Source organism: Buteo buteo, chromosome 22 (assembly GCF_964188355.1).
Source record: "Buteo buteo chromosome 22, bButBut1.hap1.1, whole genome shotgun sequence".
NCBI classification, from domain to species: Eukaryota; Metazoa; Chordata; class Aves; order Accipitriformes; family Accipitridae; genus Buteo; species Buteo buteo.
This window is the reverse complement of record NC_134192.1, coordinates 8,537,085-8,551,748: the sequence shown is the minus strand read 5'-3', so window position 1 is coordinate 8,551,748 and position 14,664 is coordinate 8,537,085. Positions and strand designations below refer to the sequence as shown.

General features: G+C 43.5%; 1 protein-coding gene across 2 annotated transcripts in view; it reads right to left on the bottom strand.

Moving 5' to 3' along the window:
- Positions 1 to 14,664, bottom strand: part of RNF128 (ring finger protein 128) — a 42,742-nt gene that overhangs the window by 10,778 nt on the left and 17,300 nt on the right. For both annotated transcript variants that reach the window (XM_075053759.1, XM_075053758.1), the window contains exon 2: positions 3,118 to 3,365. In XM_075053759.1, the coding sequence (XP_074909860.1) occupies positions 3,118 to 3,365 (248 nt within the window). The remainder of the gene's footprint in view (positions 1 to 3,117; positions 3,366 to 14,664) is intronic.

Genomic DNA, 14,664 nt, shown 5'->3' with positions numbered 1-14,664 from the left:
CCCACTAGTCCTGTGCATGAATGAAACACATATCTAGCCAGGCTCTTGTTTTCAAGAAGCCTTTGCAGAAGAGACAAAACATTTAGCAAATGGTCTCCCCTCTTTCTGTTCTACCCCTTAGCAAGCAAGTCAGACTCAAGCTTCATTGCCCTTTTCAGTCCAGGGCAAGAGCTCTCCTGGGACAGTGGCTCAGTCCACAAGAGCAAGACAAATATTGAGGAACCTGAACATACAAGAGGCAAGCTACAGAGCATCAGTATGACATATCACAACTAGCTCATCATAGCACTCTGTAGAGCAATTCACAAGTGCTCATTTTGGTTCAAGTGGTAGATTGGCACTTTAAAAGACTGCTCACACAATAGCAATATAATCCCACAGGGAAGGTCAAAAAAGCAGACAGATACTTTGAAGAGCAGTAACACTGGGTTAAGAGATGCATTCAGAACAGCAGTTCACTTCTGAAAAAGGGAAAACTTGTAATACTTAACTATCAACACACTTGACTGTTTCCTAAAGACACCTCCTAAAACAATGTATAATCCTTCAACACCTGTGCAATAAAAGAGACAAAACACACTCCTTTACTCCACCAAGTAACAGACTGAAGTCCAGGCAATCCAAGTTTCCAAAGGGCTGAACGATGACAGGAAAGCTGCCCATGCAGCATGCAAGCTGATCAGTTGTTTGACTAATATTTAGTATTTCACGGCACCAAAGCAGTTAAGTCTCAAACTTTGGATATACACTGAAAATCCAATCAGCTGGCTAACAGGGAACACTATAGCATCACCTTTTAGTAGTTCACCTTCACTAACAAGAACTTTCTTGTTATTCTTTGCTTATCTAATCATTGTGAGGTCAGTTTTTAGATGCCGTAGTATAAAAACAATTGAAAGCAACTCTGGATCGTCTTGAGTTTCACTTTTACAAAATAGTACATTTTTACCCCCTGAGAGCAGAAAAGCTTTCTTCTATTCTTATACTCTATACAGCACTTTTTAAGGCTTCTTGATTCCAGTTCAGCTGAAATCATGTGGAACTGGCATGTCATTCATCAATGTTATTTTTCAATCTACAGTAAACTCCTTGTGCACACAGAGCCCAAGACAGGTGAAAGTGCTAGCCAAGCAGACTGGATTTTCCCAGTACCATCTACCATGGAGGCATTAACAACATTTGATGCTTGTTGAAAGCCTGATAGCTCAGAATAGAGCTGGACTTCCACAGCTGCTCTGTTAAATACCTTCAAAGGAGGAAAAATTCTCATGTGATTTGATAAACAGTCTCTTGCAGACCAGCTTCTAGGGCACACAGTTTTTTCCTGCCCAGGTTTGTTTAGCATTAAACGGAGTTCTCACTCTGGGGTAGATGGCAGGGAATGAAAGAGGGAATTCATCAGCAGGAGACAGCGTGCATCTCTGTCCACAGATGTCAGCAAGAGGACAGCATCAAGTTACAGAGCTCTAGGCCATCCCTCATGGGAGGTACTACAGAGGCAACTCCGTATGACATCCAGGAGTGGCAATGCTACATCTCCCAGGGAGATGACAACTTCCAATACCACTCTTCCAACTATTCCCTTATTGTATCCTCACGCCACTTCCAGGTGTGGCATAACCCCAGAACACACAAACAGGCTAAAACAAAGCACTTAAAGGAGGTCTACTCCAGGAGTTGAGGCAGACACAGCTTAGAAGAGGCACAAATACAGTCCGGCTCGCTGTTAGATCTCTAGTCTCAGTAAGGATATAGCCAGCTGACCATCATCCACAAGGTTACACTTAGACAACAGGATTTCAGTACAAACCAGACTGAGTTAGGTTCTGTGATTACTAGAGAGAACCCGGCATTCAACTCCAGGAATATTGCTGTCAATAACTCTAGCTAGTCTCTCTGCCTGCCAAGAACAGCGATGCTTCTGCGTGTTAACATTTTAAAGAAGCCAGTCCTAAAATGTTACAGAAGCCTGAAACTGGCCTGGATTTGAACACCTGTGTCTGACTTCTAGCTTCATCAGCTTATTTCAGAAGAATCTTGCTCAAGGGGCCTGAAAATCTCCAGGACAGCAGAGCAGCTCAGTAGGGCAGGTCATCTGCGATGGCAGAGAAGTCTGTCACTTCTTTAACTATTTAACCAGTGATCTGGAGACAATTCACACACTCTGAGCCCAGCTAGAGTGAGATGCTCATGCTATTGCTGTCTGTAGGAAAGAACTCTGGAACAACTCTTCTTTCAGAGTTCAGGTAGCTCCCGCAAGAAGCACTGCAAATACCAATGGTCTCCTTTGCAACACAGCTCTAAGAGCAAGGCTGAAGAACTTGCATCTGAGCCACTCAGATCCTGTTCCTGCTGCTGCCCATCATCTTTGACAGATGTCATACCAGGACTTTATTCTCACTTTTAAGGCGTTTGGTTAAGCCCTGAAGTAGCAGGTATAAGGCGGGTCTGATCAGACTGAAGACAAAGCTGTAAACATTAGTCCTATCAGCTGATCAGATTATTGTACAGAAGAGAGTTACTTGGAAACTTAACTCATTAGCAGCTCCCTGCCTGCAGTTTAAAAAGAACACAATTTAACAGTGCTTTTTTTTCAGTTCCTAATTGAGGCTGTCACTGCAATTCTCAGAAAGCTTTCAGTCAGAAAGCAGCTTTCAACAAGCAGCAGCTTCCCAACTTGTGGTCTACAGAAAGGCGGCCAAAGTCTTGCACCGTTTTGCAGACACATTTGCAGTCGTGTCTCACGTTACAGCTAGCACATCGGCAGTGCTACATGGGAAGTGCGAGGGTCAGCTAAAAGCAGTTTAGCTCTCTCACCGCCTCCAATACATCCGCGTTATGGCTGCACTGCAGTTCAGGGAGTAAAATTTATAGGAGACAAAGTTAGCTAAACATGATCAGTTGCTTTCTCCAGACTGTTTACTTTTTGCTGTTTCTTTGGAAAGTTTTAAGCTGCTTAAAGAAACATCTCTCAGCATTTTAAAGGTCACACTCTCTCCTTCCTGTGGAACGAACAAATTCAGTAATTCTGGTGCTCAACAAGTACTTTGCCCTCAAGATCCACAGCATGGAGGCTCAAGGGTGTAAAAAAAAAAGCAATGGCACACACAAACTCACCTGATTCCTGGACTGAGCTCTTGCGATCCTGAGTCTCCGAGCAGAATAAAAAATAAAGTAGCCCATAGTTGCTGCTGTGACAATGAAAAACGACACCGAGATGAAGAAGATGGAGTATTGATTCATCCAAGGACCATGCTTTTTCCCCACTTCAATAACCATAGTCACTTTCATGCCACTCTCAATCCGGTGTAAGATCTCCATGCCTTTCAGGTTGCCAATCATAATTGCAACGATGCTTTCAGCACCTGCAAAGGAGAAGGGGAATCCATGCTCAGTTCCCAGGTGTTGCATAAAAGTCATCGTCTTAGATGTTCAAGTGCTAAAGAACAGACTGGAAAGTTTCTAACTAGCATTTGGAGAGTCAACATGAGCTGATGGAATAAGTGTCATCTCCATGTGCTTGTTCAGCTGAAAAGTAGGTCCGATTACCTATGAGCTGCAGAATTGAACCATATTTAGAATTCATTCCTCTCCATAGCACTCCTCACTCCCATATAGGACATGCATTGTCATTGTTTTAGACTGAACACTTTGGCAATTTACATTTTAACATGCCTTTAAACTACATGAAGTTAAAAATATACAGAATGAGGTCACTAGGGATTGCAGTATCTCCAGGAGCTCAGGGATGCCAGGTACAGAGCTGGTGGCTTAGGGACCCTTCCTGTAATGGATCCGACTCCCTCCCTGCTCTGCTGCTACTTCTTAACACCTCTTTTCTAAATTTAACAGTACTGTTGAGTACTTCCCCAGACACTGAGCAATCAAAGCCATAGATCAGCCTTTGCTTTGCCAAGCAACTGAGAAATGTTTAAGTGAATGAGTGAAATTTGGTTGTGAACTATAAATGTTGTTGTGGGTTTCTAATGCAAATTCAGAGGGAAGCAAGCATGGAGGTGTGCTCAGCTTTTAAACAGTTGGTGGCAGATGGCAAACTCCATCCAGATTTTAACAGCAGATTTCATTTACTCAGTTGAACATCACGACAAGCCATCAGAGGCATCAACGGTTTTATGGTAGGAAGAAATTTCAAGCAATTCTGCTCACCACGTACAGAGCAGAACAAAGCTGCTTTCATTTCTGTGACAAGCAAGTGCTTGAGGACACTTGATACTATCTGCAGGAACGTCAGGCAGTCCCAATATAACAGAGGGGCTCTTAAGAGAAAAAAAAAGGCAGGAAGGGAGACAAGAAAAATTGTCGCTGGCCTCTCTCTAAACTAAATAGAGGAAAAATGGATTTGCAGAGTAGCCAGTCAGGAGTCTCGCTGCATTGAACCATCAGCTGCACAACATTCATAATAGATACTGCATGGTGAAGGAATAAAGGCTGTTACAGAAGTGCTATTTTTAGCTAACCTCCCAGCCAAACACTTTTTAATGGGGAGACCAATTCTTTCTCCTCCATTAAGAGAAACCTTATCCAACTTTCAGCTATCAAAAACCATAGGATTGGTGTTAAACCACAAAGGCTCTCATTTGAGAAAGTGCTTATTAGTTTTCCAGCTTGTTCACATAATGCCTTTGATCCAAGATGGCTAAGCATGATGTCTTGCAACTCCCCTCAGTGTGACTAAACTCATCTTTTATTCAGAAAGCTCCTTGTAATGAGAAGTACATCACACAGAGAAGAGGGAAAAAAAAATTAAAAAAAATCAGCCAGACCACAACAACCATCCTTTATGATGAACTAAGGCTTATACAGCAGTTATAAAATGAGCTGGAGTCAGGTGTTAGGAGCAAGTAAGGAATTAAGCATTAAGTCAAGACAGAAGCTTTGACTTACTTTCATAAGCACAGAAGAACAGACTGTGACAACAAGAAAATAAAAAGCCTGCCAAAAAAAAAGCAAAAAGAGTTTGTTCCACCTTATTCCCCTTCGCTTCTGCATGTCTCACTAGTCAAATATAGCTTGTGGTTATACGCAATACAAGATGTAGTGTAGGGATTCTTGTTAATGAACTGTCACCATCAGCCTGCAAAACCACTTCAGCTACTAAACCATCAGTTGTGAACAAGTTTTACCCTTAAAGAAAAAAAAATATCTTCCATTAAAGTTTCAGGCTAATCAGTTCACCAGGAAGTTATTAGATGACAGTTTTAAGTCTTTTCCTGACACTTTTTCTCCCTCCAGAGACTTCTCTCGCAATTTCAGCTCTGCTTTAGATAAACACATGCAAGTGGTCAGCTGGTAGTTTTGATGCTGGAGCAACAAGGGCAGAAGCGAGTGGTCATTTCCATCAGCACCTGCACTACTGCCTCCTGCTCAGAGCAAACCTCCACTGACACAAATCGGCATCCCTCTTCAATATTTTGCAATGCAAACTCTTAGGACCAACAATTAATTTCTAAGGGCAATTAAAGGTGAGCTAACCTGACATCACATTAAGTTAACCAAACACCTTGTGCCAACAATACGGGAAAGGAATCCAGAAACTGCACCTAATTTCTGGCCATCAGCGGCCCAGGAGTTTAGTCATTTCAGAAGCAGTTTTTGGACAGGGACTAAACAAGGCTATGGTACCATCACACAGGGCCTGCCATGGGGGCATCGCCTTACCTGCAGAAAACAAGGCTTCCTTTGCCTGCCAAGAGGAGATTCAGGGATGCCCTGTTAGCCTGAAGCTAAGACAGAAGCCCAGAACCCAAGTTTAGGACTACTGCTGTGGTTCTAGAATAAAACCAGCTAGGATCACCCTCAGCCAGTGCTTCTTGAACTGCTAGATGGGTCCCATCATGACAGGTACTGAAACATGTTACTGTGGCCTGGAAACCACCAACCTAGACACAGGCTCCTGAGAGCGCTTGGGCATCGTAATGGAAATGAGCTATTTGAGGGGACACCTGCAGAGGTGTCTCAAGCATAGCAGCTGCCCTGAACTTTCAGCTTTCCCCACCCCAGACACCAGCAAAGCAAGAGGAAAGTCAATTAGTTGTATGTGGCAAAAGCCTCACAGAAACCCAAGTTCCTCACCTAGGCGTCAGGTTTTGTAATTCAGGTAAAGCTTTCTGTAACAGTTTTTAAGGGACATTAGAAGGTGAGATTAAGCTGCTGCCTGTTTAGCTAATAATGGGCTCATTGCTAAACAGAAGCAAGACCTGTTTAGTTAAACATTTCCCAGCCTCTCTCCTTTCCCATCTCCTGTGAAATTGGAGAGGGAAAGTTATTCAAGTTTTAGACAAATACAATCTGCCTCTGTAGATCTGGAGTTTTGCAGAAGGTACCTCCCATATCATAAGGCAGCATGCTGGTCAAAATCCAAAGGATGCTGTTTTGCAGATATAGGTTGGCACAGATGAAGTACAAGAACTTAAATGGTTTTTCTGGGGCAAGGGAAGAGCTGGGACACAAGTGCATTTGGCACACAAGGACAGTGCATGACTGGGATCAAAGTTTTACCTTCCTGTAGGTCAGGTTTACTTACATGCAGAGTGGAGTTGCATCTATTTATACCAATATAAATACCTATATTAAACTCTGCCCTGCAAAGACTTCACTTCTGCCATTACACTTCTGCTCCCTGTAAATATGAAGTTACAGATTTGGCAATTCAGTAGAGAAACGCAACGTGCAAGAGGTGCACAGAACTGGGAGCATTAACTTTTGCACAGTAAACACCTGTTTTTTCACATTCATTAAGGGGATTATTGTAATCCAGTGCTACTCTTGTGTGTGCTACAGATAAATCTATTCTGAACCAAGCAAACTGTAGGTCCTGGAGAACCCCACAATATTTAGCAGACTGCAATGTGACCTAATCAATGCCTTATTAGCGGTCATTTTTTAGCTAAAAATCACAATCTGTTCATGCATTAAAGCACCTCAAGGCAAGGATTAGATCTTGGGGCCAAACAAATCCCCTGCTTCAAAACAAGGTATGGCAAAGCATTGCTTACCTGATTCAGATTAAGTATACACAATGTACAGGATAACCAGAACTTTATATCTTTGAGCTATTGCATATGACTAAGTCCCAAATAAGTAGGCACCTATGTGCCATTGCTAAGTATGGTGGGACTCCATGGCATACCTCAAGGCAACACTTGCCTTGCAGATCCATGCTAGAGCACAGCGTTGATGTCTCCACGGTCCCCATATCTTGCACAGCTATCATCATAAACCCTCTCCCCACAGAAGCTGCCCAGAAGAGCTGTCACAGTATATTCAGGGTGAACAAAACTGCAAGCCAATTCCCCCAGGAGGTGGAATTTTCAGACTTGGTCTAATTTTTTTTCCTTCCTCCCCCATGCAAGTGAAGGAATGAGAAGCCTTAGCAGCTAGAGGAACTACCTTCTTCCCAGGCATATTACAAGCACAAGTACAACTTCTAGAAATACTACAAGCAGGTTTCTCCGAGTGTTACAGTGAAATTTCCTTTTTTTTTTTTTTAAATGAAAAGGGAACTGGTTTTCCATAGATATTGATTATTAATATGCAGTAATGAGCATTCCTTTCTCATTTCTCTGTTGGGACCTGTTGAAGTTGTCCACCCTTTCAGGTAGTTGTAGTACAGCTTCCAGGTGGTCTGGAGTTCACAAAGTGTCAAGGAGAATCAGAGATTAAGGAATGCACCAGGTTTTACAGTAATTAGAGGCTACATGACTGAAGGCTTTCTGCCCAGCCCCCAAAACTCACTACTGTTAAAGCCTTTCTATAATACAGAAAGGGAAAAGGGAGCTACACTAGCACTCCAGGTGGAATAAATACAGCAGAATAAGACTTAAAAGCCCAGAGACTACAGCCACAGCATGCAGACTTATAGGGAAGTTCTGCCCACAAGAGACTCTGCAATGGTGACACTGAGCTTGCTCATGGTCTTGACTTGAATTCTGCTCTACCGGGGAGCATGGGAAGGTCCCATCAGCCCTCCAAGAGCACAGCTGCTAGCTGTATATGTAACAGGCAGATTTCCTCACCTGGGATGAAAGTTGAATGCTACCTTAACCATAACTAAAATTTAGTATCCTGCATCTCCAGCCTTGCAGTCAAGCTGCTCGCTGCATGAGAACATCCGAACAAGCACAGGGCACTGCCTAAGCTTCACCCATTGCTGCTTTTGCTTTGGCAGCAACCATCCCTTCCAAAACAGCTTTGGTAAGCAAATCTTCCCCTGGGGAGGGCAAGGTGTTGCAATAGCAGTACACCTTCCAGGGTAAAATCCTGGCTCCTGGACACTCTGGTGCAGACTCCTACAAGTTGAAACCACTCCTCACGCAGCAGCCAGCTCAAGAGAAGGAAACCGGCCTTTTTGTGCATGCTGTCCTCCTCAAAGCTCCAAGCAGTTTGAAGTCAAACTTTGCTGTTGCGCTTTCAGATCTTTGCCTTTTCTTCCAGATGTTAGGTAAAAAAGAAAACTTTGCCCCTCTGTTAATCTTAATGTAGCATTTGCATTGTGCATTCAATAAAACTGAAGCACAGCCTGGAAAGGGGAGGAAAGAGAGCACCTCCAGGAATTTAAATCTCTGCTGTGTTAGCAATCCCCCCTCAAGTTCTGAAGGCCATATTTAAGTTCCCCAGCTAATTACCTGCCAGAAAACAAGTTTAGTTTTAAGGAAACCTTTTTCAGCATTTGTATGTAAGGAATCTTTATTGTAATACCACGTTTCTTATTCACCACTTTAGTTTCATAACCAAGAAAACCAAACTGGCTCAGATCACTAACCACAAGGCCAGCTTTACAACTGCACATTATTTTCTGGTGCAGCCCATTTTAAGGTCTAATATACTAGTACCTAACAGAAAACATAATGTGCCTTCAAAACTTAAGCAAAAAATTCACTTATGAAACTTTCCATCTCTGCACACTCTCCCTTCCTCTACCACTGACTTCAATACCCCCACCTAACACCACAGAGAACATTAATTCAATCTAAGAGAAATATTTAACATTTTCTCTGTGCAATACTGAGGTGACACTGACAAATGCCGTGTGTGTTTTTCCAACTCTTGTGAGGCCCTGGCAAAGCTTTTTGCAGTGAATAATTAACTTCCAGCTGTTTGACAGCTTTACATGTCATGGAAGCCAACTCCAGAACTCCAGCTCCAAGTCAGCTCTTCTAGCCTCACTTAAAATTGGTTTCTCAGCTCATTCAGGCATTGGAACTGGTTTGCATTGTTTAAACTTCTTTAAACCAACCTAATTCAGCTTCAGTTAAGTCATGAAAGACCCTTTCATTTCAGTTTAAAGGCCTCAGTGTAACCTGGGGGAAAAAAAATAATAATCTACAGATCTTTATTTTCTCTGATAGCAGAAGCCAACCCCCTCTAATGTCTCTATCACTGTTTACCAAGAACAGGCTGTAAAACAGCATGATGGGACCCTCTCCCCTTTGGGAGCAGACCTAGCTACAACATAGTTTGGTGAAAACATTTGAGGAAGGCAACAGTTTTCTAGGTATTTTTAAGAAAGAAGGCATAAAACATGGTAAGTAGGCAAGTTATTTCAGAACAAGGCAAAAGCTAGCATGCCACACACAAGCTCCAACGTTTCAGAACCAGTAATTTCTCCCCCTTTCTGAAAGTCCAAAGTTCTGCATCATCTTTAAGCAGAGTGAAATTAAGTGCCCGGAGTTTTGCCAGTCGTATTTCACTTTGTCCAGAGAGCACCTTGTGCAACCAGCGCCGCTGCCGTGGCACACCCAAACCTTCCTCTGCCCGGCTTGCCCAACGCTTCGCTCGGCTACACCAGCGAACAGTCCTTCGTCTTGGGGGTATCAGCAATCCATTTCAACAATATTTTAACCTAATATCCAACCAACACGAAATTTTCCTCAGGACTCAACTGGGTTTTTAATATTGAGGAGAAGCAGTTTCACAGAAGTCACTGGAAGGAGAAGGAAGGGAAACAGTGCAGTAATTCTACCTGAAAGTTAAACATTATCTTTCCCTGTGTAGAAAGGGTTTTCTGACAGGCTAGCCATAGCTAGCTGATTGGAAGTTGTTTAATATCACAGTGGCAGAGTGAGTCCAGATAAACTAAGATTTTTTTTTTACAAAGGAATTAAACAGCAATTCAGCAGACAACCAATGAACTGTTTTCTCTGAATGCTTTAAGGGGACTGAGAAATGAAGGACACAGTTTTTAACAGATTAAAGGCTGCAAGCATTCTGCTACTGCTGAGTAAGTTCTGCCAGAAAACTACTACAGGATGAAGGATTTTATTTTTAAAGAGCTTGCATGATCTTGCAGAGAAGCCTTCAGAGAATGCAGTCGCAAAAAACTGTTCAAAGTACCACAGCAATAACCCATCACACCCCCTTTCTGCAGCTATAGAAAGCCCCAGCTGACCACCATGTAAACGACATGCTCAGAATAAGCAGAATGGAAGAAATTACTTTTGATTTTGATTGTTTCCACATACAAAAAGAAGAGCAAAAAGCAGACTTCAGAATTTGAATTCTCAAGGAAAGGATAGGTTCTCCTTAACCACAGCAGAATCGCTATCTGTAGACTCTTTAGGGAGATGAAATACAAACCCTAGCCTTGGTCAGATGGTGGCTGGATCTTTGGTTTTATCTACAGGATATGATGCTTGCAGCACAGAAGATTAGCACTAGCTGTGCCTCCAGCCTTAGTCAAAGGAGCTAGTAGTATTCCCCTGGCATCCCTCCAACCCCCAACGTCAGCAAAAAGGCATTGGGAGACCAAGCCATCTCTTGTACTTTAACGTGAAAGACACTGTCAGTTGACTTTCCAACAATTCCCTAACCAGATTAGCACACTTGGCTCTTCAGGCATGCAAGAATATTTGATATACCATCTTTCAGGTTTAAAAAAAAAAAAGACACAACATTTTGAATATTGCTTATCTCACTGTATCAAAATAGAAAAAGGGGATTTCTGGTGGTTATCGAACAGGCTGGTACAAGAAGGGGAAAATAAACTAGCAGCATACACAGACTGAGACAGTAATTTGGACGTGATGTAATTCACCTGGGATGAAAGGCCAGCGCTGCACACAAAAGCCACTGTGTCTCGGCACCACGCCACGCTACAGACGCAAGGGCTATACCCGGCCTCAGAGCAGTACTGTGAAACCAGACGCCTGCACGCTACCTCTGCTCTCATCAACGGTACAACGGCGACAAAAAAAAAGTTAACGACCGCTGTCATCCACATGCACAAGGCCAAGTCTTATCGGGAGCGCAGATCTGACCCAGCAGCACCAGTCCTGGCATTCATCCTCCATCGCAGATGCTGGCAGAGGAAACGTCATCCTCACGCCTTTACTGCCCTGCGATAAACTCTCCCCTTTGCAAGAGGGAAGGGCGACTGAACTCATAGTTCCCAGAGCAATTTCAGCCCGGGCAAGCTGACATGCAGGTAGGCTTGGCCCTCCCCTTTCTCCTGCTCTGCATGCTCTCCACCCCAAACATTGCCTGGCACCGAGATAAAAGAGTTGCTCGCTTCCAGGCTACTTAGCAGTTATTTAAAGCAACAGCCCCTTATGACCCCAGCCTTTTGATTGAACTGTCTTCTTGCTCACACTATCACCTAAGCTTAAGGAAATCCACTTTCAGCTTGCTTTACTTGGCAGCTGGCGCTATGTCTGATCTCTTCCTCCTCAACACACAAGTCTTTCAAAGTACAGAGGTAAACATTGAACAGCAAGACACTTGAAAAAGTTGCAAAATTTGGCAGTATTCAGGAACGGGAAGCAATATCCAGAGCTTTAAAAAGAAAATTAAAAAAGAGGGGGAGCATTACAGAGAAAATTAAAGATAAGAGAGAGCCTTAGAAGATCCTCAGTATGGTGAGGACAGAAAAGAGGAAGAAAAGAAACCCCCTACTAGGTGGTGGTTGTGTTGCGCAAAAGAAGCATGTATTTTGAAGAAGTGATGCCCACAGCAGTCTTCGCCTGGAAACGTACCACCGTACGCTCCTCACCAACACTACATTTATTAATGGGACTACGCTTCTTGGGAACTACTGCCCATGTTTGTCTAGGGAGACTCCAGTGAGGTTGGCCTCCAGACTGGTCACCCAACAGTTACGGTGGATAAGGAAGATCTCCCCAGTGGGAAGTACAGGGAAACTTTTACCAAACAAACCGGGTGTCTAAAAGAGCACATCAAGACCAAACGTAGTTTTACATGACATGAGTTTCCATGGGTCCCCAGGGGATACTGGAGGTGGAAACCAACCTGCACCCTATTTAGTTTAAATACTGTTAAAAATTACTATTTGCCAAGTGAATCCAACAATTACCAGCCCTTTTTTCTCCCACCACCCCCCCCCCCCCCGCCAAGCCTTTGAGATTTATGTAAATGCTGCCAGGCCCTAAATCTTAGAACATTTAGAACATGAAATCATCCTTTAAAACAGCAGCCAAGACAGTATGCTTATTAAGGACACTGAGATGAATGAGATCTGTAGGACAGCTCTCTTCACACGCTATCTGGTCAGTGGCATTTGCAAGAGTAAAGTATCATCTTTCAATCTAGCAAACAGCATCTAAAACCCACTGGAGAAGCAGCAATCAACATTCCCTAATGAAAATTCTTTGGTGAATTTACCCAACAGCTTTCAGCAGATTTGATTTACTAAATACATTGCTCGCCCTCTTCAAATGAGATTGAGCTCACAGCTAATATCCCTTGCTCTCAACATACTGGTAGCAGCTAAGCACTCACTGGAAACGAGTAAGTCCGAGAGAGCTAATGATAAAATAATGTAAGTCAGCACAGTGTAAGCCAGAAGGCATCTGTCTGCAGGAAGGTGACAGGTCACATCTGATACAGTGGGGAACAGTGCTGAGCCCGACCGCTGTTTGCTCACTGGCACATTCAAGACCAGAGGCAAACAAGCACTGTCGTTGTTTTAGGGCCATATGTCCCACGCAATGAAGCCTCTGCTACCACAGCTGTCACTTAGGATTTTAATTCATCCTTTCACATTTCAGCGGCCCAGTAAACCCGAAGAGCAAGGACACTTCGCAGACCTGTTCCAGGCTATCTAAGGGTTGGTGCCTACCCTGCGGTTTTCCATGGCACAGAGGTACCTAAATTAGACCGAAAAGAGCAAGGGTAGGGATCAGAAGCTGTTGGTAGCACCGATCAGTCTATCCTGCTTCTCAGTGCCTCTCGTGCTTGCTCAGACCTCTGAGCTGTGGGCAACTCCGACTCCCTACCGCAGCCCCACGTACCCTGCAGGTGGGAGATCAGGGTCATCGGCCAGACTCTGTACCACGGTCGGTTATCGGAACGCCACTATAGCCGTGACATTAATTTACTCTAAACCAGGCAGCCAGGAGAACTGAACCGAGCACATAAAGGCAAAGTTGCAGCACATACACATCAAATAGCTGTTCTCAAAGAGCTGCTAACTACGGGCACTACAGACTGCAGATACGATCCAGGCACAGTGGATCTGTTCAAGTTCCTTCTCAATAAGGAACTGCTGGTAGGAAGGGCTAAATCATCTGCTGAGGTTCACCCGGCCAAGGCCAAGGAATACGGGAGAGCAATGGGTCATTAATTAGACCTTGCATCCTCATTCCTCACCTCAGATGTGCTCAGTGCAAGTCTGCACTCACTGCAAAGCTGCACTATCTGTTTACACAACATTTACAAAGTATTAGCACAGCCTGCCTTGGGATTACTAGTCTGTCTCAATCTTTGACAGAAACAGTTTTACAGGTCACGTCAGCCTTTTAGTATCATGGCAAAGTTTTAGCTTGTTTCCAAAGATCCCACCTGACACAAAGTTGGAGCAGAGCACAATTATACCCTTTTGCCATCCTCTAAGCAGAGGGAGATTATGCCTTCACCTCAGTGAAATTCCTGCAGAACGAGTTAAGTGGCAGTGCTACATACTTAACCTTTCCTTCCTCTTTCACCCACTAATGCAAGTTTACACTTGAACCAGATCGTGTTAGCCTGAGACACACTGTTGCTGTTTTCACCAGAATTACTTAGCTGTGGTCCCCCAGCATAAGTCCTCTGCAGATCAGGTGATTTGCTTCTCAAGGCTAGAGTTACACAACAAGAGAGAAACCAAAGAAAATTATCACAATAGCTTTCTGACCCGCAAAGAATCCTTCTTTACCAGCTGCAGGGAAATTCTTAACACCACAAAACACTCTCCATGGTTACCACCATACCCTGACACCAAAGCCACCTAACAGCTCGGTTCTATCTTAAGTCAAGGTCCACCTTTAAAACAAACCAACTCTTGTCATGCACTTTTTCCCCACGTGCTGCTGTTTTTCTCCAATCAAATGTCTTTTTCAGAAGGTCAATATAGATTACAGAGAGAGGTGCAATTATAAGCACACAGGACTGTACTTTGAAACCCTGCTCAGCCTGCCACAGAGCGGTACCATCTTCTTAAAATGAACACAGTTAAAACTCAAGTTTGCCAATTGATATGGTTTTGTGCTTATAAAACTAAAAAGTAAATATTACTTTGGACTCCATTAAATCCTTGACATTCCATGTGTTAGAGAGGATTAGGCCGGATTTCATCATATCTGATTTGGCTATTTATTGCCTTCTCTTGTTTTTATTGCCAGGGTAGTTTGGGTTTTGGTGGTGGCTTGGGGC